Source organism: Notolabrus celidotus, chromosome 7 (genome assembly GCF_009762535.1).
Source record: "Notolabrus celidotus isolate fNotCel1 chromosome 7, fNotCel1.pri, whole genome shotgun sequence".
In the NCBI taxonomy this organism is placed as follows: Eukaryota; Metazoa; Chordata; class Actinopteri; order Labriformes; family Labridae; genus Notolabrus; species Notolabrus celidotus.
Window position 1 is genome coordinate 30,172,083 of NC_048278.1, and position 23,981 is coordinate 30,196,063.

General features: G+C 38.0%; 1 protein-coding gene across 7 annotated transcripts in view; it reads left to right on the forward strand.

Annotated features, from left to right (window-relative positions):
* Positions 1 to 2,657: 2,657 nt before the first annotated feature.
* The window catches only part of prom1b (prominin 1 b), a 35,211-nt gene continuing 13,887 nt past the window's right edge, over positions 2,658 to 23,981 (forward strand). For 6 of the 7 annotated variants that reach the window (XM_034686836.1, XM_034686838.1, XM_034686840.1 and 3 more), the window contains exons 1-9: positions 2,721 to 3,354; positions 17,895 to 17,956; positions 19,136 to 19,162; positions 19,274 to 19,479; positions 21,573 to 21,693; positions 21,812 to 21,875; positions 21,995 to 22,084; positions 23,470 to 23,687; positions 23,800 to 23,874. In XM_034686836.1, the coding sequence (XP_034542727.1) occupies positions 3,084 to 3,354; positions 17,895 to 17,956; positions 19,136 to 19,162; positions 19,274 to 19,479; positions 21,573 to 21,693; positions 21,812 to 21,875; positions 21,995 to 22,084; positions 23,470 to 23,687; positions 23,800 to 23,874 (1,134 nt within the window). In that variant the 5' untranslated portion in view covers positions 2,721 to 3,083. Of the gene's footprint in view, positions 3,355 to 17,894; positions 17,957 to 19,135; positions 19,163 to 19,273; positions 19,480 to 21,572; positions 21,694 to 21,811; positions 21,876 to 21,994; positions 22,085 to 23,469; positions 23,688 to 23,799; positions 23,875 to 23,981 lie in introns of all 7 variants that reach the window. The other variant, XM_034686841.1, reaches the window with a different exon arrangement.

Here is a 23,981-nt window from a genome sequence, read left to right on the forward strand (position 1 = left end):
TATGGTAGCACATGTTGCTCCAAAACCTGTATATTGTTCAGTGTGAACAGTGCTTTCCCAAATATGCAAGCTACTCATGCTATTGGCTCTTGTGCATCCCCATACCATCACAGAATCTGGCTTTTGAACTGTGCACTGATAAAAACCCAGACAGTCCCTCTCCTCTTGATTTCCAAAAGTCAAATTTTGATTTGTCACACCACAGGACAGTTTTTGACTTTGCCACAGTCCATCTTAAATTAGCTCATGCCCACAGAAGTCGCTGGTATTTCTGAATAATGTTAATGTAAGGCTTCATCTTCACTGTTTTAACCTGTGTTTGTGGATGCATTAACAAATTGTGTTAGCAGAGATTGGTATTTGGAAGTGTTTCTGAGCCCATGCAGTGATTTCCACTACAGAGTCAAGTCTATTTTGGGTGCAGTGCTGCCTGAAGGCCTGAAGATCACAGCCATCCAGTACTGGTTTTTAGCCTTGTCCCTTGTGTACAGAGATTTCTCCAGATTCTGTGAATCTTCTAACGATATTATGTACTGTAGATCAGGGGTTTCTAAACTTTTCAGCCCATGACCCCCAAAATATAGGTGCCAAAGACTCGCGACCCCCACTGTCCTTCAAAGTGATTTAATGTGGCTGGTCTTCAGAAAATTGGCCTCCTACATGAGCATGTGGCTGTGTTTCCTGTGCTGTTATGAATTAACCTGCTGCTACTGATGCTTTTGATAATTAACTGTTCACTAACCCTAAACTTAGGAGTCATCAGGCAAAAAGAAAGGCAGAAATTTCATTACATTTTCTTTTTTCAAGGTTTTATTTCAAGTTAAGCTACTATTTTTGTGGATATTATTTACTTTAATGGTTAAAATGTTCTATTTTTAGATAACTTAAAAAAAATAAAAACATTCTTGAAGACGTCTCATGACCCACACTTGGGAACCCCTGCTGTAGATGATAAAAACCCCAAGTTATTTGCAATGAGAAGCACTGTTCTGAAATCTTAAGCTTAAGCAGTCTCTCCCAGAGAGGTGGACTTCTTCCTCCAGGTGTTTTTTATTTTTAACATAACATGACTTCTTCTATGTTTAGTTATCCCTGTTCTACCTTTTTTAATCGTGTTGATGGCATCAAAAGTGAAATAAGCATATATTTTCCATTAAAAAAATGTTTCTGTTTCAACATTTGATATGTTGTCTTTGCACTATCTTTGATAAAACACAGGGTTGAAGATTAGTAAACAATCAAATCTGTTTTTAATCAACCTTATATTCCGGGTTCCAACTTTTTGGGAATTGGTGATGTACATTAAAGCTGCTGTTGGTAGTCACAGGGTAAACATCTGTTCAGAGAGAGGGACTTCGAATGTCGACTCTTTCCCTCCCAACCAGATTTCCTCTTAGCCCCCCAACACAGATCGGTGTGTGCAGTCATGATAGTGCCGGACTCATAACCAATCGGAGGATGTAGTAGGGGCCGCCCCTTAACTAATCAGGACAGAGGATTGGAGATTAGCTATGATTGGTCCGTCATAATGGGAACGAGGGGAATAATAACATTGCTTGATACAAAGGCATTGGAAAATGCAGAGATTTTGCAACAGTCTCAAATTACTGGGTACTGATGGGCATTATGACCTTTTCTTCAAACCCAGCAGAAAAAAAAGCAACGTTTTTCAAACCATTCCTATAACAGCAGCTTTAACCCTCCTGTTATGTTTGTTTCTCAGGAACAGCAATAATGTTCCTAGGTCAACATGACCCAGGGCATTTTTAATTATCTAAGTGTCAGAACCCCAAGAAAATCCCAATAAACATTTTTTAAATCTCATTAATAACTACATTACTAACCTTTTAAATCAATATTTAGTGCAATGGTGTTCTTTAATTCTCACAGATCATGGTTCAATGAGGATAAGTCACTCATTTTTAATGGAAATTCATGTTAAACCTTTTTTTAATGTACGTTGGAAAGACCTAATATACAATACAATAGTTTTACATTACTTTTTTGCTTATTTTATTTTACATTTTGAACTTTTTCATTTTATTAACAATTTCTGTTTAGATTTTTGAACTTTAAAATGAGTCAGTTTGACCCGCAATATAACAGGAGGGTTATATACGGAAGAGGATTAGGGCTACTGAAAAAAAAAAAAAAAAAGAAAATTAAGGTCAAAATTATTATTTTTTAATTATAAGTCCTGAGAAAAAAGTCAGAATTCCGACTTTAATCTTAGAATTCTGACAGAATTCTGAGATTAAAGTCAGAATTCTGAGATTGAAGTCAGAACTCTGAGATTAAAGTCAGAATTCTGACTTTATTCTCAGAATTCTGACTTTATTCTCAGAATAATAATAAAAAAAAAAGTTTGACCTTAAATATAGCTTTTTTTCAGTGGCCCTAATCCTCTTCCGTAGTTAAAAATGAATAAAAAGACATTATTCCACCCTGGATAGTTGAGTTCAAGTAGCATACTCAAGTGATTTATAAGTATGTTAAAATTACATCCCTCATTATTTGAATTTGAAATGTTATTTGAGAGATCTGGGTTAAAAATGTGCGCACCAGCCCTGCATTGACTGTATGGCTATAATAAACGCACCTGCGGCTGTGAGAGAGAGCACGAGAGGTGGTTGGACCCCAGCTGTGCCGCGCGCCACAGAAGCGCTCGGGCGAGCTCTCAACGGTCACGAGCGCTCATGAGTCTTATCCGTGCACGCGAGATTAGGACAGGCAGCCGGTGAGAGTGCGCGAGGACACCGGGACAGCGGATTCATCATCGGTCGTTGGTCGTGTGAGCCGCTGAAGTTCTCCGTTAAGATGTTTCTAAAGAGTCCTTACCGAGAATACCGGAGCTAACGGCAATTAAAACCCCAACCGGTGGATGTAACGTAAACAAGTTTCCCCTCGGACCGTCGTTTCTGTGCTGCCGGTGGAGATTTAAGCGTCGTGAGGGACAGGTGTCTCGACTCCCCCCTTCTCCATCCTCTCCGCTTCACACCAGTGAAGCCCCCGGGGCTCGGAGTCTTTTCCCCCCGTGTTGTTTCTCTTTTTCTTTTCAGTTGGAAGCTGGACTTTTCTGAACCATGTTGTGGACAAGGTGGCTCATCCTGCTGCTCTGCTGGGGGACCACAAGCAGCCAGCAGCAGGCGGATCAGGGGGACGGGGCCCCGGCAGCGGTCCAACCAGGCTCCCACAGACAGCGGTCTCCTCCACCTGTGGAGCCGCTGGATTTTGGATTTGTACCGTCGGCGGTTTATGATACTCACGCCTACTACGAACCAGGACCAGTGGGGATCCTCTTCCATATGGTTCATGCTTTTCTCTACGTTGTTCAACCGAACTCCTTCCCCAAAGGTGAGAAGATTAACCCCCCCCCACCTCCCCTCCACATCTCCTTCATCTTCCCTCTGTTTTTCATTTCTCTTGAATTAAAGAATGAGAGGGATCCTCTTTTTTCACTCAGGATAAAGTCATTCTTGATTCTTAATTTTTAATACTTATGTCCAGGGGTGTAACCAGGAATTCTGGGCCCCTTGAAAATATATCTCAGTGGTCCCCATCACCACATCCAACCCTACAAAATATAACTTTGCTGATATAATACTGGTTCATTTGCATTAAACAAAAATATATGCTTAAAAATATCCTGGTTAACTTACTCAAATCTAAGCTACATATCAATATATATATATTTACAATTTCTCCAAATGCAACTGCACAATATTGACCTTCAGACTGTCCATCTCTTTAAACAAGATTATTTGAAGCCAAGTGACTTGTTGAATAACAACAAGGGGGCATTATTTAGTATAATCTAACCTCATGAAGTCAAATAAAACTCTAAAAACCTACAGTTTACCTTCAATCAGATTCAGCCACACTTGATGCTGTGAAAATATCACAATTCCCCACTTTAGGCATGAGACGCGCATCTCTCAGAGCTGAGACTCCCCTTTTTTCCAGAAAGTAATTCTGAATGTATGTTTATTTATTGAGACGATTTTAGTTATCTTATTGCAGTTATAACAAAATAAAAGCGTAGTAGAAAACACATTTTATTTCAGGTCCATTAAGGGCCCCTTTCCCCACTTGGGCCCTAGGTGGTCAGTCCCACTCCCCCCCCCCCCCCCCCCTGCTTACGTCTAATTTCTGTCAAATAACAGGAAGCCTAAAACAGGCAACGTGTGTGAGTATGCCCGAACAGGTGTTACACTTAATTCTGTGACCCATCGGATTCAGTGACCTGATTAGGAATTACAGCTTTATTGTCCCTGCAGATGTTTTTTAATTGCCACACTCTGTTCTGTGATGAATGTTTGACTACATGTTTGACTTAAATTTGCATAGGGTGTCATTAAGGAAAAATAAATACAATAAAAACAAAGAAAAGGTAATTGGATAAACACACCAAAAGCATACAAACCATCTGCCAAGGTGTCATAAAATATAAAACAATCTCAGGAGAAGGCTCATAACCATTTCCAAGTCTAAAGTGAGGTTTTTAAACAGCTTCATGTCAGTTCAGAAAGCATCTTCAGTTACCATCAAGAATGACTAAGAAAACAGCTTATACAGAGAACCCCAAACCAGCCTAAAGATTTACTTTAATAATTCATCAAATATCAAAAAAAACTTTCTTTGCATTCTTTAGATTGACTTATTGAAAAATTGTATATTTCAATTCCTTATCATTTACAGTTTGTTGGGGGCCCAACACACTGCATGCAGATGTAAATAAAAAAGGAATATAAATTGAGTGTGGTGTATAATAGTAGAGCGTGGTTACATTTCTCATCAGTGAGCAATACCAGTTTTAGTACAAGTTTTGAACAGTAGCTAGGATAGCAGAGGTTGTGGCTTGTAGGTTTTAAGTCTGTCTAAAAGACATGACCACAGCACGTGTCAGTATTTGATTACACTCTCAGTCATTTACCTTGAGCTGAAGCTAAAGGTTCTCAACCTGGGGTTTAAGACTGACTTAAGGGGGTCCAAAGATTTTTCTGAAAGGGTTGAGAAGGGTCAAGAATGATAATCAAGACCCCCTTTTATATAAGTGTCACTCACAGTTTATATTTGTCTGACCTTTCCCTGTCATTTTTTCCTTTCTTGTTAAACAGTGTTGACATCTTCAAGACTCAGAAGAATCTGTAGCATCGACACTGACCCCTAAACTATAGTGAGGTGTCACCAGTTGCCTTTGCTTTGTTCAAAAGGCAGAAAGTTGTAAGATTAGAAACTACCAGCCTCACATCACAGCAGGCTCTGGCTGACCCTTTGTACGCCATAAACTAAACAGCAAAGTCCAAAAAACCCTGAGAACCTCAGATACCTCTGTGGTAAGAGTTATTTGTACAGTCTCTCTCTTGGCTGACTTTGTTGCATGACTTCCAAAAAACACCTAAGTAGCTGCACCGATTCAAATGCTACTGGGTCAGAAGGGCAAATGCACAGAGTAGAGGGCTTGCATTCATCAACAGTGTGCTTATTGAGCCCATAAACCAATGCTAAGAGCAGATTAATGGGATCAATTGCTGTCATAGCTCATAAGTGATCCTCTCAGGGCCTGTACTTAAACAATATTGTGGTGATTAAATAGAGATCGAGTCTGTGAGGTGATCAATACATATGTAGTAAACGCTTTTCTTCACCCCTCTGGTGGTGTATTAACTCAGTGCTGGTTGTAGAGCTACAACCAGTTTGTTTTTGTGCTGTGTGTATAACTATGAGTGGTCACGTTGGAGGATGACACAGTGCAATAGGATTGAAGGTTTTAAGTTGCTGCCATTTTGGTGTTCAGGGTTAGGGCTGCTGGCTGGCTAATCAATTAGCAGATCAGCGATTAGAGGAGGCTTTCTCAGTCACCTGCATCACCACATAATACCTTAATCCACAGGACCATATGCTACTGCTGCGAGGGACTTTCCAGTATGATTCACACTCACGCAGGCAGGTAGACCACCTGGATGTCAGGTCCCACACTCTCAAGTCACAAATCATGTGCATTCAAGAAAACACGTGCTTCTTAAACACGCAAAACTGTGTTCATTATGACAATGATGTATTGGCAATAATATTGGCAAGTGTGCCTGTCTATGTGGCATTCAATTAATATTAAAATATTTATTTATTATATAAAATAAATTAGTTCTACCTCACAGCTCTTTGATCACTGAACCCACAAACTACACTAATATTGCACTAGCAGACGATGTTACACTACTCAACTCAACTCAACTCAACTTTATTTATATAGCACCTGTCATACATAAAAACATGCAGCCCAAAGTGCTTCACAAGAATAGTAGAGAGACAAAAAACAGCAATGGTAAAATTATAAAAGGCATGATTATAAATAAAATACTTCAAGATAAGATAAAATCAATACAGTAAAATTAATAAAATAAGTAATAGTGGTAAGAAAAGTTAAAAATAAGGTAGCGTTAAGATCAGATGAATACAAGAAATAAATAGACAAATACATAACTAAATAAGATAAATATATGTTTAAGCAATGATTAAAATAATAAAAATAATAATGCAGTCCAGGGCTAAAAATAAATTACTCCACATTATAAGCTAGATTAAAAAAGTAAGTCTTAAGTTCACTTAAAAAACTAGACTAGACAGAGTGAGGAAAGTGTCAGCAACTTGGAGCAATTTTTTGCTGTAAAATCCTTTCAGTTAAACAACAATGTTTATGGCATGTTATGGTATGTGAAGCTGCCTTTATGAGGTTTAGCCAAGCGGCAACCTCCGGTCTAAAAATATGAGTCCAATGTGGAAGTGCTAAAAACTGCAGTTCATCAAGGATCCGCTTGAGGCTGGCTCCGGAAGTACCGGAAACCACATACACACCAGTTCAAAAAAAGACGATCTTTACAGCAGAAATAAACATGTTTACAGCCTGGTTCAAAAAACAAGTGTAGTCTGGATAGCTCATTTCTTGATGGGCAAACACTGAACGTAGGGTGAATTTTTTTTCTAAAGCAGCAATTTTGAAGATATTGAGATTACGAGTCTTCCAATGAGAGGCACAGCTGACTTGATTGACAGATGGGAACACTGTAGCTGTTGGCTAGGAGGCCCAAAGCCCGTCTCTTTGCGTCACAATCGCTCGACAGCAGCAATATGGTTGCCGACGACGATTGGCCTCAAAACAGCGCTTCAAAAACAGACGGGTGACGTCACGGATACTACGTCCAAATTTTATACAGACTGTTGGTTTAGCACAAGTCTGCCCAAACAGGGATAGTAGTATAGTCCTACAGCTGGTAAATAGCTGTATGTATATTTGTTAAGGGGCTTGAATTGGATTCATAATCAATACTAGACAAACAGAGTTAGAGTGTTGAAATTGTTACAAAGAAGGAAAAAACAATTCTCAGTACATTAACTTGAAGAAGCTTAAAAATCAAGACTAAAAGCCAGATAAGTTATTTCAGGAGAGATACCGTCCATGCTGAAGATTCTGTCAGTAGCCTGGTGGCTGCATTTTAAACAACCACACGCTGTGTAAACATTGTTTGACAAAGGCATGTAGGCAGAGCAGTGATTAAAGTATGAAAATAAGCTGCTATAACATTTTAATAAAATAACATAACATATTATAACATTATTTCTTAATTACAAAAAGCCCACAGCTGTAAATGTACAAAAACAAATGTAAAAAGTTTGTGGAGGAGTTCACTGAAAATGTACACCCATCTCCACAGCTAGGCATTCAACAAAGAGTTCTGAGAACAAGGAGCAGGACATTGACACTTCAGGTTAATCACATTTCACCCAAGAGCCTGAGGTTTTGCAAGTTCAAGTAACCATGATACTGCCTGAAGTGCCAGGCCCTCTGAGTCATGAACAATGTTTAATCACTTAACGTCTGCAGCATTAGGGTCAATCAAAGACTTTGTGCTTGTGATTGTGAGAGAGTCGTAGAGAACAAACCACTTTTTAGTTTAACTCTTCTTAAATTAAGCCACGTCCTTTACCATGACTGAAACACCACAAAGAACAGTAAAATATGACACAATAAGAGGAACCTGACAGGGATTTATTTGTAATATTGTTTTTTGGGGGGGATTTTGCCTTTAATTGATAAGAAAACTTCTGAGGGACAGAAACTGGGTGAAGAAAATGTACAGAATACTGTTAGGACTGGGTCCATCCTATAACCAGAGCCATGAGACCTATAGCCTCTGTTTAAGGGGCACCTGCTCCACTGATAGAGCTACACCAGCACCTTGTACGATTTTATTATGAATGAATGCAAGAGATCACTGTGGTTGTTTTTAAAGCATACTGTATATCTTAATTTTTGATAGATGTATAACAAATTATTAATTGATTTATTATAAATACATTATTCTCCTCAAAGTTTTACAAACTGACAACTTTCACCAACACAATTAGCATTTGTGATAATTAGTATATTATGCCTGTTGCACTGAACCTCAAAGATCCCAGTTTTGTTCTTGGTATAATTTTTTTTAATTCACATTTAACCTTATACACATGACACCAAAACAAATAACCAATAAAAAAAATAAAACACAGGGGACCATTAAAATAACAGTAACACAAAACAACAGACAAACAAAAACAAGATCCACAAACACAACAACATAAATAAATAAATAAATAAATAAATAAATAATAAATAAATAAATAAATAAATAAATAAATAAATAAATAAATAAATAAAAATAAAATAAAAATAGAAAGGACTTAAACAGACATTAACTCACTCCTCACGACGACAAGCTCAACCTCAATAATTTCATTATTTTTCTTCTTTAAATAAATGTTAGCTTTTAAAAAATTAAAGATAAAAATAGATCTCAATAACAGAAAATCTTTGATCACAAATCAAATTTTGCACTACTCACTCACTAAAACTTAGGAAGTAAGTGCGTGTAATACTTTACCCCATATGTTTTCAAATTTGTTGTTCTTTTCAAAGGCAAATCATTTTTCCAATTTCAAAGAATATCGCAGTTTGTTACTCCAGTGTTTAAGTGAGGGAGGATATGTAGCTTTCCAGTGTTTTAAAAGCTTTGTGGATATCTGACTCTTACATGTGAGACATCTTGAAAGATGCAAATATAAATATTGAAATTAATTTCCACTTCCAAAACCTCAGACAACAAATGCTCTATTTCATGCCAAACTTTCTGAACTTTACTACAGTTTTGTTCTCTTTGCTGCACCAACAACAGAAATAGATAATTGCAGAGGTGTTTTTGGATTTGACATCATCAACATTTTAATTTGTTTGTTTGTTTGTTTGAGTAATCCTGTTTATTCTTTGGATGCATAATGACTCTCCAAAAGTTAGCACACACACAAAAAAAGTCTGATGCCATCTCACACACAGGTGAGGTAAAGTACAACTCTGTTGAGTTGGCTCAGCTAACCCTCCTTGGCAGAACTGCCACTGTAGGTTTGCTTACTGTGCTCGCTTGAGATTTTGGGCAAGAGAGCGACACAACAACCAAGTGTTTGGCATCAAAAGGCTTCAACCTGTGCCATTGACTCAACTATGATTAACAGACAGTTGTGTGACTAAAATCTTGAGATTAACACTTTGTACTTTACATGAAATCTACAGAGGGACTTCTGGGCAAGCATAAAGTGGAAGCATTGCAGAATAATTATAATTTTCTAGTTAGATAAAAGTTACTTCCATAATGTTTTTATTAGAAAGGATAGTTTAACTACCTATTGTAGCCAAGTTAGATGCTTCAGTGCAGTACAAGCTCTTCATTGTCAGCACACTTTCACACAACACGCTGGCTGCTCTGGTGTTGCCTGAGGTTGAATGAAGTTGAGGTTGGGGGCTTTAGTAAGGTTATAATTAGCTGTGGCAGAGGTGATGGTGGTCAGGGCAAAGGCTAGGTTCACCTTAAGGTGGAGAAACGTAGTTTGAAGGATCACGCAGGTACACAAGTCGATTGATTGGTCTTAGGTGATCAGGTGGATTGCTGAAGTTTATTAGTCTCATCATAGTTAGCTATTAAATAATCTGGACCATAGTGTGAATTAATTAAATGTTTGTTTTTTAAGGTGGCAAAGGTGTTTCTGATGGCTATAGATGTAATAAAAATCCATGTATGTCATATATCAATAAATTATAAATTTAAATTTGGTCTTCTTGATACCTAAAAAGTGGGGTAAATTAAAACAGCAGCCACGGGTTCATCTTTGGTTCACGAGCGTCTCTGGCTCTTCCTTCGCCTTAATCACTCGTCCATCTTAAATCTGTGTGAAGGTTTCTTTTACAATGCTTTTTGGACTCTTTCACCATGAGGAGGAGGCAGTGTCTTATCCCGTTACACACAGGCTAGATTAGAGGATTAGCAACCACAGGGCTAATGCTAACACTGCAAAGCTACAACTGCTACAGATGGCATTGTCACACACCCCCCCACACACACACATATGTGCAAGCACATCCAGTCATGCACAAACACACACACACCACCATGAACTGAAAGTGGGTCATAGTCCTGGTTTTGTCTGGCGCCTTAATTACTGTGATTGGTAGTAGGCAAGTTGTTTATCGGTAAACACACAGTTTAAATAAGATCACACTCAAGAGAGAGACAAATTGGATGTCTGATGAGGATGTTAAAGACAGGGAGGAATTACTGCCCCCTAAAAGTTTCTCTTTGTGCATTGATGCTTTAAATCTGCACAAATAAACAACCAAATAAAGAGCAATAAGCTGCTGTGTCACACATCTGCATCCTATGCTGCAGCTGCACGTCTCACACTTCAGTATGAATTATAAAAACGCTTTTGTTTTTGTAGACTGGACAGTGTTTACTTGTTTTACTTTTGAACATTTTAGTGACTCAATTGACATTTTTTTATGATTTCATTCACATTTTAAGAACAAACTACAAAAAAACCTCTGCATCCTTCTTCTCTAATACTGTAAGTCAACTGTCTACCTCACTGTTTTTCTAATACTCTGTAAATGTAACACTGTGAGTACAATAGTTGCAGTCTCTGTCCCTCTTTATCTCGTCTTGAAATATAATGTCCTGTGGAAAGTGTAGTGACTGACATGTCTGTTGCAAGCGGGGGAAAAAAGATATTCCACATAATCCTCTTAGTTGTTTTTTCCTCTCCCTCCCGGTAGACTGAGTAACTTTCTTTAGCCCCTCATCCCATTCATATGCAAACTGTGGCATTTAAGAGGCTTGTTGTGCAACACTGAGTTAAACATACTGCACAGTCTTATTTAAAGTGCTCCATAATTGTGCTCTGACAAACCTGACATGATGTACTGTATGTCACAGAACCTTCTAAACTCAGCTCACAACATCGCTTTCTAACGATACTGTGGCCACAATCATCCTTATTTGAAACTTGGTGTAAAACTGTATAATCAAGCTGATGTCATATGCTATCTCATGAAAGCTTTAAAGCAGTGTCTGGGATGCCAAATAGGTGCCACATAATGAATCAAAACAGGGGGAAAAAATGATTGACAGATAAAGGAGAGATGATAGAATGTATTCTCTGGTCCAGTACTAATTTTCCATCCTGGGTTGTTCTCGTCTCTACAACAAAATAGAAAGTTCCACCTCTTCAGGTCCTAAAAAAGATACTGAATGATTTGCAGCAGGCGTATTTAATTTTGTTTAGAAACATTACCAGATATATAAATTACTCGAAATGGACTGCTCATAAACATGTGTAGTCTGTTAATATAGTTTGCAGTAACCCCACACTTTTTTCTTTTAATGCTCATTTATTTTAAATCACTGACCGAATGTTATCTGAATCCTGTTTTTTTTCAATGGAGTGAATTTGATTTGACTTACTTCCTCCATTCAAGGTGTAAAATTCTGATCTACTGAAAAAGCTTGAGACACTGACTGACACAGTATAATGATACATTTATATTATTGTTATTATTAATAATAATAATAATAATAATATTTATTTTTTAAATAAAATCTATTTTATTAGGTTTTTCTGCTGTATACATCAATCAAAAATCACATGTTACCCAGTTTAATATTTTTACAGACAAACAAGAACACATCGTACAATGACAACCACTAGAGTCCAATCCAATGTGTTTTGAAATGTTATCTTGAAAAAAAGAAAACAGGAAGGACTCATGAATTCCAAAGAAGATATGATACATGAATTGTGTTGTGTAAGGTAATGTTCACACCTCGTAATCTCTCAGAGGAGGTCAGCAATTAGGATTGTGCCAGCCTATATTTACACATGACAGTAAGAGGGCTGTACGTTCTGATTTAAACATCTTAACAGCGAACTATCAGCATGGTTTGATGTTGACATTTTCAGGCTCAACGTAATGTTTAATTCTCTTTATTAAATTAAGTTCAACATTATTACTTCAAACTGGGGTCTCTCTTTTGAACATGAAACAGCCAAGAAACAAAAACATGAACTGATTATTCACTACAACTCTTCAAGAGTATCAAGGTAGCTCTTCCCTATAGATAAGAATATTCATATTTCCTCTGCAGACACGAGTTCAGGTTAGGCAATGGTCTCTTCATCCTTTCAGGCCTCATCCTGGCGGTTGTTTATCCCCCCTTCCTTTCGTTTGCAGTAGCGAACTCTTACAGTGGGTTACTGAACTAAGCTGTCTAAGCTTAACTGCCCCTCGGTGGCTAATGCTAACTAAGTAGCTGAGCAACAGCAGGTGGAATCTCCCCAACATACATGTGCTCATTTGCGGCATCTGTAGAGAAGACAAATACACATGTCTTCGCCCCACCTGACAGTCTGGGGTCTCCTCCAGGTAAACACGTTTCATAAACAGGGGACAGCTGTGAAAAGATAAGGCAGCTGACCCCCCAGCAGGAGGAGAAGATAGTGTTGAGAGGATTATCCATATGGTCACAAGGGATATCCAAAGTCTGCTTTTACTGGATTGGGAGACATTTTTACTTTCACAAATCAGGAAACAGAGATGTTAGCATTTATTGTTATATATTCTGAGATATTCTACAACCAATAATTAAAAAAAAAATGAACTACCTTATACTGTGTTCTGTCACCGCATTTCATTTGAATGCTGAACACTCAGTGGTTTTGGCATCTCTAAAGGTGCATTTCAACCAAGAGTTCCGGGGTCTTTTAGTCCCCAGAACTAGGCTGAAGTCCTGGGTAGATTTTGCAAATAAGGCCAGTGACGTATGGAGGGGGGAAAAAAAGGTAAATGCACTACACCACCAGACCAGTAGAGGGCAGTAAATAAAGACGAATGCCATTCATCACAGATGACACCATAGAAGCAGACGGACAGGCAGGTATCATTATGAGCAACACAACAGTTAGCCTGTTAGCATGAAGACTCAGACTCAGCTGGCGCTGTTTTAGATGGTGCTATATTTCATCACAGATGGATTCCCTGAATCAACACGTGAGTGGAGATAAGCGCAAGTAGCAAAGACGTTTCAACACAGCTTTTAAATCCCTTTGAACTCAAAATGCTGTGGCAGAGATTGCTGGTGTTTTGGTTTAGACCGTGACCCTTTTAACTGCCGACTTTCAGCTGGATGCATCCCTCATAAACGTCTTTAGACGATCATTAAATATCTGATGAGGATATTTTGAAATCTTAATACAAACTAAACTAGTTTGCATTCCCAGGAACTCCCTCTGTGTTTCAACAGCTGTGTAAACTCCACAAACACTGACATATTCAGCTGAAGGTCTCCAGTTTACAGGGTCACTTTTAAAACCGTAACACCGGGAGAGACGCATTCGCGGTGGGCTGAGAGAAGACTACTATTACAAGCTGCTAAATCAAGAGAATCACAGCTTCCTCTTTTGAAATGTACACACACATACAAAAAAGGTAGAACAAATTAAAGAAAGAGAAATCAAGTGAATCACAGACGTGTGTGATGTTATTGTGGAAGGCAGGCGGAATAAAAACACTGCGGTTAATCTACCAATCAGACACTCAGCATTGCAGGCCCTGCCCCCCAAAAGCCGGATGTTGCCGGATGTGGAGCTAAATGGGATTTTTTAAAACCTTTTTTTTCACACTTATTGAAATACAAAGATTAATCAGGAAAAACTACAGATTGATTGGTGATGAAAATAATCAAAAAACTGAATGCATCACAAAACAAGTGTACAGTGTCGAGGCAGTAAGAGAAGGACATCATTTAAAGATCTGCTTATGGCTCCTTTAAACTACATGTTCCCTTTCAACAACCAGAGATGTGAACAGAAGGCAAAAAATACGCCGTATGTTAACGTGTGTGTGTGTGTGTGTGTGTGTGTGTGTGTGTGTGTGTGTGTGTGTGTGTGTGTAGGTGTAGGTGTGTTTGCAAACATGTGCTTACCTCTGAATGTGTTTGTGTCAGCAGTGTGAGCATTTACACGCTAAACTTGCCTCCATCTGCTTGGCAGTGGCACCTGCTGTACCAACTTAAGAAGACTTGCTCTGATGTCATCATTTTCTGAATTAGATGAAACGTGCAGCATGTGTTCCCCTGCATCACTGCCTCAATATTTCAGGTTTATTAAGAGAAATTTGACAACCAGTTAACAAACTTTGAAATATAAACCGTGATTGTTTTCTGCAGCTTTAAGCAAGTCCTGCTCAATGTTTATAGTAACTCTTCATTTGTGGCAGTGGTGAAAGAGGAGGTACAGATGTTTTGATTTCATAAAAGTGGCAATACCAAATTATACTAATACAGAGTTAAAAGTCAAATTTGATTTATAGTTAAATTACAACCCAAATTCTACAAAAGTTGAGGGACTGTGTAAAATGTTGATAAAAACACATTTTGATGTTTTGAAGTCATTTAAAAACAAATCAAATGATTCAAATGAAAATGTTTTTTGTTCTATGAAAAATATATGCTCACTTTGTATTTGCAACACGTTTCTAAAAAAATGGGACAGGGACGACCAAACACTGAAAAAGTTGTGCAATTTAAAAAACAACCAACAACTGGAGAAATTAATTACAATAATTTATTACATTCATTTTTAACTGGTTAGTAACATGACTGGGTATAAAAAGGTCACTCCAGGGAGGCTGAGTCACTCAGAAGGAAAGCTAAGAAGAGGTTCACCCCTCTGAGAGAGACTCAGTGTGAAACATGTGAAACTGTGACCGTATTCTATTTGTGTTGTTTTGTGTGCTTGTATGTTGTAACCTATTTTGTGCTGCCGTCTTGGCCAGGTCACTCTTGAAAAAGAGGTTTTAAATCTCAATGAGTCTCTTACCTGGTTAAATAAATAAAGAAGAAGTGTTCCTCAGCCTATCATTGTAAAGAATTTGGGGATCTCATCATCTACAGTACAGAATATCATTAAAAGATTGAGAAAATCTGGAGAAGTCTAAACAAAAGTGACAAGGCTGATACCAAGACTGGATTGCCGTGATCTTCAGGCCCTCAAGCAGCATTGCATTAACAACATACATGACTCTGTAGTGGTAACCACTGCATGGGCTCAGAATCCATTGTCTGTGAACACAGTTTGTTGCTGCATCCACAAGTGCAGGATAAAACTGTACGATGCAAGGCGGAAAATAAATGTAAACATGATCCAAGAAAACAGCCAACTTCTCTGAGCCTGAGCCCATTTTTTTTTTTAAAGATTTTATTTATAAACATTTTTTATACATTTATAACAACATACATATAAAGACATACATGCACAAAAAGCAAAAACAAACAAACAAAAATAAATAAATAAATAAACAACACAAAACAAAACAAAACACACTGCCAGAAAAAGAGATGAGCTGTGCTACTTTGTCAGTCCATACATTGATGTATTGTCCACAAATAAATACATGGTCAGAAGTAGAGTCCACAGAAAGTCCTTGTAACGTTACAAAGGGTCCAAGGCGAGGCAAAAAGAGCAGGGATCAGCGGATATCACAACACAACATAATTTCGGATGCAACCAAGTTGTAATGCTGTGCATCTACAGTATACTGTCATAGCTGGTTCCCAGTCTGACTTCTCTCCTTCTCGATAAACTCCACAAAGGGTCCCCAGATCTTAAGAAACTTATAATGGGTGTTTGACATTTATGTATCGGATTTCCTCAAGATACAAACAGGAAATCATATCATTTAGCCACTTTTTATAACAGGGAGAAGAGGCTGAGCCTGAGCCCATTTAAGATGGACTGAAGCAGGTGGATATTTTTTTGTGGTTTGAGAAATCAAATTTTGACATGTTCATTTGGGAATCATGGATGGCCGGGTCCTCCGCTTCAAAGAAGATAGGGACCACTTGGCTTGTTATTAGCGCAAAGTTCAAAAGCCAGCATCCAAGATGGTATGGGGATGCATAAGTACCTGTGGCAGTAGTTCTAGATTACACATCTGGGAAGGCACCATTAATGCTGAACAATATAGGGGCATCATATGCTGCCATCCACACAATGCCTTTTTTAGGGAAGACCTTACATACATTTGTAGGAAAAAGTTTGCGCACCCCTGACAATTTCCATTATTTTCATTTATAAATCATTGGGTGTTTTTATCAGCAACTTCATTTCGATCTATCAAATAACTGGTGGACACAATAACATTTCAGTGGTGAAATTATGTTTTTTGGATTAACGGTAAATGTGCAATATGCATGAAAGCAAAATTAGACAAGTGCATACATTTGGGCACACTGAAAAATCACATCAATATTTAGTAGAGCCTCCTTTTGCAAAAATAACAGCCACTAGAAGCTTCCTAAGGCCTGTAATGAGTGTCTGGATTCTGGTCCAGAAGTTAAGTTAGTTGATGATTTCCGAGCATGGACAGCCAATGACATCTGATTTAATTTCATACAATTTAGTATTGCTACACTTAAAGTTTTTGTCTGGAAAACACCCCAGTACTTAGCTTTTAATAGAAAATGAATGACATGCCACTTTGATCATTTTCTGTGAAGACAGAGTAAATTATTATGCAGCCTCAGAGGGGTACCCAAACTTTGTCATACGACTGTATCTCAGCAAGACAATGCACATTTCTTGCAGTTGGTCTCCTGATTTCCCAAACGTTGATAGGGTGTTGTTAGAAGAAGAGGTGATGCAACACAATGAGAAACATACCCCTGTCCCAACCTTTTTAAAACATACTGCTGGCATCAAATTTAAAATGAGCAAATATTTTCATAGAACAAAAAGCTGTAAAAAATAACTGTCAACTTAAGCTGTGAAATTTCTTGCAGAGAAACTACAGAATTTCACTTTGAAATGTAGTGAAGCAAAGGTATTTATAACAAGTACTTAATTAAATATACTTAAGTTTACACCACAAAATTTTTGTTTTTGTTAGTTTTTAAATGACCCTTCCTTTTTTCCTAGAATCATTTGTATTCGCTCAATATGTGGTGAAACATGCATGCATATGTTGCACGCATGGGTTTGCGTTCTTGTCTCCTATGGAAGTGTTGTGTGTGTAAGAACTTTTGTTTACCTGCTTAGGAAGTCAACAGTGCGGGTGGATCAGCAACCAGGTAGGCTTAGTGTTGGCTGACCCATATAAACACAGACAGCTGGACTGAGCTGTGTCCTCGCTGGCAAACTACTCGCTTTAAACAGTTTCTGCAAAACGCACAGCTGCTGGACCGAAAAGGAAAAATATATTTATAGTGCTCCCCTCGGAAATTAATAAAATCACTAAACATAAATTGTTTGTGTGCCACTGAAATAGATAAGTTGATTTTTGTGCTCCATTGTAGCAGCTTGTGTAACATCATGCAGGAAGTTTATTTGATCGTGTGGGGAATTGGCAGATGAGTCCCCGACAAGCTGTACTCTGCATGTAAAACACCACTGTAAGAGGGATTACAATTGTACTGGACTTTTTTTTTGGCACACTGAAAGACTTGATGACTGTATCTGTTCCCTTTTTCTTTCAGATCTGATTGTAAAAGTTATACAACAAAACATGGGAGGAATTAAAATAGAAGAATGGAGAAAGGTACGTTTCATACATTTCGAATGTAACTTGCTGTATATTGTAATCTACTCATTTAATATCTCATTTAGGGATACATTCATGAGTTGTTATTACACAGTTTGAATGCATGTAGCTCTATAAATGATATTTTCTTTGATTATTTGATATTTAATATCCATGCTCTGCTATTACACATGAAGCCGACCTGAAGCAACTCCCTAACTGAAGAGATGGATTCTGATTCTCTTGCAAAATGTGAAATGCTCGCATCAGTATAGAAATGTTTTCAATGTCACTGTAAGGCTTTGGAGTATGCTTCTTGAAAGGCAATCATAAAACAATTAAAATTTTGCATCATCTGCTACCAAATTCTTTGATCTCACAAGTTAAGATAAGATAAGAGATAACAGATTCCTTTACTCGTCCCACAACGGGGGAAATTGAAGTGTTATAAGTAATGTTATAAGGATGTTTGGGAATACATTTACTCCTCAGGTTGCCTTCATATCCCTCTTTTGAAGGCAAGGCAAGGCAACTTTATTTGTATAGTGCATTTCATACAGGAGGGCAACTCAGTGTGCTTTACATTAAAACATTAAAAGCATTGGAAACATTCAGACAAGCATAAAAGAACATAATTAAAATGACAAATATAATAAAACAGGAAAGAAAAGGAAAATTAGAAATGTGTTAAAAATAAAGTTAAGATTTGCATTTAAAGTGAGTTAAAATAAGCTAAGATAGGAAGGCAGTGGCAAATAAAAGAGTCTTTATCTTTGATTTGAAAGAGGTGAGAGTTGGAGCGGACTTACAGCTTTCAGGGAGTGTGTTCCAGATATGTGGTGCATAATGACTAAATGCTGCTTCACCATGTTTCGTTCTGACTCTAGGGACTGAAAGCAGACCAGTACCTGATGACCTCAGAGGTCAAGATGGTTCATACAGTAGCAGCAGATCAGCAATGTATTTTGTGCCTAAACCATTCAGTGCTTTATAAACCATCAGCAGGATTTTAAAGTCTATTCTCTGACAGACAGGAAGCCAGTGTAGGGACCTGAGAACTGGAGTGATGTGATCTACTTTGAAATCTGAATTCTCCCACTTTTCAGTCTCTTGAATGTAACACTGACGTTTCTTTCTGTCTTTGTTGTCCCCTTGCTTCTGCCTTGTGTGTCTGCATGTGCACTTGTCCTATCACAGCCAGACAACGTGGTGTTGCTGCTGCAGGTAAACTTTTTAAAACAGTTTCCTCAAATTTAAAATAACGTCACACTACATTGTATAAAAAGTAACTACATAAGTGGAAATGATGATTGTATGAATCCTGTCCTCCTGCAGTGGATCTACTATGAGTCCGGGTTCCTCATCTGTGGGGGCATTGGCGTTCTCTTTGTGGTCCTGCTTCCCATCATAGGCCTGTGTTTCTGTGTGTGTCGGTGCTGTGAGAACTGTGGAGGTGAAATGCACCAGAGACAGAGGAAGAATGCAGACTGTCAGAGAGGTTTCTACACTGCATCACTCATAGCCACCACCATCTTCATCATGTGAGTCATCATCGTCCTCTCAGCTTTTGGTGTCTTGTGTTTGGTTTTTTTTTGAATGAGAGAAAAGAACATTTGATGAGTGTGAGTATGTTGGCTGTGTGCATCCTGGTTTTGGAAAGTCTGACGCGCTGTAGGGGTCTTACTCCTGCAAAGATTTAGGATTTACTGCACTGGATCCTGAAGATGAGATGTAATTTATACCTCAACATGGAAGTTGTTTTTTAAATTTTTTTTTATTTACAATTTTATTGCTTTTTTCATCTTTTTACAACTTTCATACGTTTACAGATATTCATAAACGCACAAAATAGAAAACAATTGTGTATCTGCTTCAGTCAGCAAACAAAAAATGAATAAATAATAATAATTTGAAAAATAAATAAATAATAATAATAATAATGATAGTAATACTAATACTAATAATAATAATAATAATAATAATAATAATAATAATAATAATAATAATTGACAAATAAAATAGCAACAATATAGTGATCATGAAAATAAACAAAAGCAAAAATAGATTAAAAAAACAACATGATAATAAAATGTATACTGTGTCCTTGTTAGTTAGTAATGAAGATCTGGTAACTAACATGGAAGTATTTTTATGAATTAAACTGATAAGAAGGCATACTCTGTAAACTTAAAATCAGTGACCCTGAAGCAACCAGTGATTAAATGTCTTTAACATTTTGAACCCAGCACGACCTGCTCAAATTGACTTATTATACACTTGTTTTATACCAAATATAAAGCCTTGTGCAGAGTTGGGGTCCATTCTGCAGTCTCGCAAACTTGTAGAACATACAGTTTACTTGCTTTAGGGGAGACAGGTGCACCGTCTGAGAAATACAATCTACACAGAGCTGGACAGTTAAGTGATACTGATACCACTTGGCTGACTCTGAGAGGCCTGAGCTTTGAATGAGTGCTTTCACAGCGCACACATGCTTGCTCATCTCGTATAGAAACACACACACACGCAAAATGCATACATTATGCCCTCTGTGGCAGGAGACAGGGAGGTATAATCTGTTCAGGGTCTATTATTGTTATTCTTCATGAACTTTCAAACAGAAGAATGTTTTTTTCTCCCTTATTGATTAAATATTGATGATAACCTGTGAATGGTCTTAAAAATTAGGGTTAATGGGGCGCTGGTGGTCTAGCGGTCTAAGCGCCCACATACAGAGGCTACAGTCGTCGTCGCAGGGGGTCACCGGTTCGATTTCCGGCCGGTCGACCATTTCCTGCATGTCCTCACCCACTCTCTGCTCCCCACATTTCCTGTCTCTCTTCAGTTGTCCTATAAAATAAAGGCAAAAAGGCCAAAAAATATTACTTTGAAAAAAAAAAAAAGAATTAGGGTTATCACCTTTTTTCAAATTCAAGAAAAAAAAACTTCAATATTTGATGAAACACAGGATATGACAAACTTTATTTTTTTAATATTCACAGGTCACAAAGGAGGCAGAAGGTGTATTTCCTTAGAAAAGCTCAAAAGTTGTGAGCTCTTTTATTGACTCTGGTTCAGAGGTTTCCAAATCTTTCAAACTCTTCCCTGAGCAGACAAAACCCTAGTTTTTGCACATCAGAAAGTCTTGACTATGAAGAAACTTAATAATCCTGCACACCATTGATCATACAATATCTAAAATTTCATTGATTGCAGCAACGACAAGTCCACTTTAGCTTTTTCATTTCATGCAAACAACAGCATGAACAGTAGATCAAACCTGGAAGGTCATAAAACCGAGTTAAAGGTTTGTTTAAGTTCTCTAAGGGCCAGTGGTGTCAAATCCTGTGCCTGATTTTTGTTATAATCTTCATAAGACAGAGACAAAAGTAAACAACCTGACTCTTTCAACTGAATAAGACTTCAGACTTTTCAAACTTGCTACACCTCTTTATGAATCATCACCAGGTCGTTTCTGCAGCACATTCAGCAGAAATGCAGCTTGATGTAGCAATACTGCCCTCTGCTGGTGGTTGCTGCACATTGTGTGACTTACTTTGCTTCATGGATCCTGAATGTATGGATGGCTGTGTGTTTCTGTGTGTATTCATGTGCTTGTCTGTGTGTGTTTCAGTCTTGGAGTACTCATCGCCTATGCTGCAAACCATAACGTCACCACCAAGATAAAGAACACTCGGCGGTTCATCAACACAAACATTAGAGACTTGAAGACATTTGCTAACAACACTCCTGCAGTAAGCCCTAACACACACACACACATGCATGATTCCCATGAAGAAAATACCAACATCAAAGATCATATTTTAATCTTCTTCTACTCTTATAACTCACAATTTTTTTTTTCTCTTGCAGCAAATTGAATACCTGACAGCCCAGTACACAACAGCAAAACACAAAGTCCTATCAGACCTCGACAGTAAGCCTTCTCAGCATGTTCACAGTTTTTGTTGAATGTTTTTAAGGTTTGTTAGCCTCTCTGTGTTTGTTTAGCATGTATGAGTGTTGTTTTCTGATCTGCCTATTGTTTGCTGACAGACATCGGGCCTTTGTTGGGTGGGAGGATCCACAGTCAGCTGGAGAAAGAGGTTGTTCCCTCACTGGACACTGCACTGCGTATGGCAGGAGGTAATGCACAGCACTTTGTATTTGATTTAAAAATGACTTCTTGTTCAGGTCACACAGCTGAGACAGTGCAGGAATGCAACATTGATGCTGCTGAGCTGATATAACGTAACCTGTTTCTGTTGACAGGAACGATGGATAACTTTTATTTTAATACCAAACAAACTATTTTGTTGAAATAAAATACTGTGACTACATACTAGAGATAGACCGATATGTTTTTTTCAGGGCCGATACCGATCATTAGTAGTCAAGGAGGCCGATAACCGATATTTGGAGCCGATATTCATTAGCAGTAAAAGAGGAAATATTGGCGTCAAAATTTTGAATAGTACAAACTCCAACACTTAACTTCATTTAAATGCCTTTAAGCATATGTTAATTAAACAGCTTTTCAGATTTGCAACATGTTGAAGTTTTTTTTTTAATCTTAGACAATAGACATCTTTGTTTTGAAATTCTAACACAAAGTGCAGGGAGCTCCCAGGCTCAGCAACATGTCTTATAAAGTTCAATGAAAACTTAAATAAATAAATAGCTCCCTAAAGTTTTCTACAGTAAATAACACTTTCCAAAATGTCAATATAACTGAAATGTTAATCTTTCACTTATCTTTGTTTTATGGGGGTATTTCAGTTTTTTTTTAAGTGGGGTTGTGTGAGTTTTAAATCACTAGTGATTGTAGGGGCCACAACGGATGATGCTCAGCTCATCCCCTGCAATGAGAAACTGCAGGGAGAAATGGAGCACAAGCTAGGCTATGGTTTCTGCAGATGGGGTCATTTCTGCCACGTGATTTAGTGAATTTTGAGCCAAAATAACCCAGTTTAAAGTGATCTCTTATCGGCCGTCGGATTTTTAAAAAAGGCTGATGCCGTCAAAATAATGGTCAAAATGCCGAATATCGGCGCCAATAATCGGCCCGATAATCAGTCTATGAAGCACTTCATACACAGTCTGATTGTTACATTTTGACAGTAGGAGAAAGGAAATGCTACTTACTAATACAGTTGTATGACTACAGTATCCTGGTGTGTGTTTTAAAGGTACATCTTCACAGTTTTAACTTTCCCTCTTGCTCTGTGTGTACTCCACATTTCTTTTTCACTATAGCGAAAGTTGAAAATGCCATTAAAGGTAATTAGAGCTGATCTGGATTCAGTTTTGTACGGTTCTTGACTTGGTGTCAGTGAGTCTATGGTGTTTTAAATCCTATAGATCATAATCCTAAACCACTGTTGTACCTTGTGAAAAGCTTTCTATTGTGGGTTCCCCTTGTGTTCTGTTGATGTGTGATCAGTGTAATCTGTGTAGCTGTTCAAAATTGTGTACCACTGTGGTGAATGATTTGGTTTTATTTTGAGTTTGACTTTCTCTCTGTCTTACAGCCATGCGTGAGACCAAAGAGGCCCTGGAGAATGTCAGCTCCTCCTTGGAGGTGCTTCAGGAAGAAACGGGGAAACTCCGGGCCAGTCTGTCGGGGGAGCGGGCCTCTCTCTCAAACACCCTGTCAGACCCCGCCTGCACTAATGGAGCTGTATCTCATACCTGTAACACCATCCGCTCCACGCTGTCCCAGCTGGGAATCAATGCAGATTTCTCCAAGGTACTGAAACACTGAAGACAGGCCCTGGCACATCAAATCAGAATCAGAATCTGAAAACAGCTGTAACAAGCATTTTGGTAACTCCATGCTTTTTTTTACTTCCCTCTTTCAGCTTTCAGATGTCAATCATGCCTTGGCTAATGTCAATTTAATCCTTAAAACAGACCTCAGCAACATTGTACAAAAGGTTGGTCCCCATGTCAAGCTTTTCATCATTATCATCCTTTTGATCATCCACACTTTCTTTTTCACATCATTTCATTTCCTTTAAAAACACACTGGATCATAGTATCT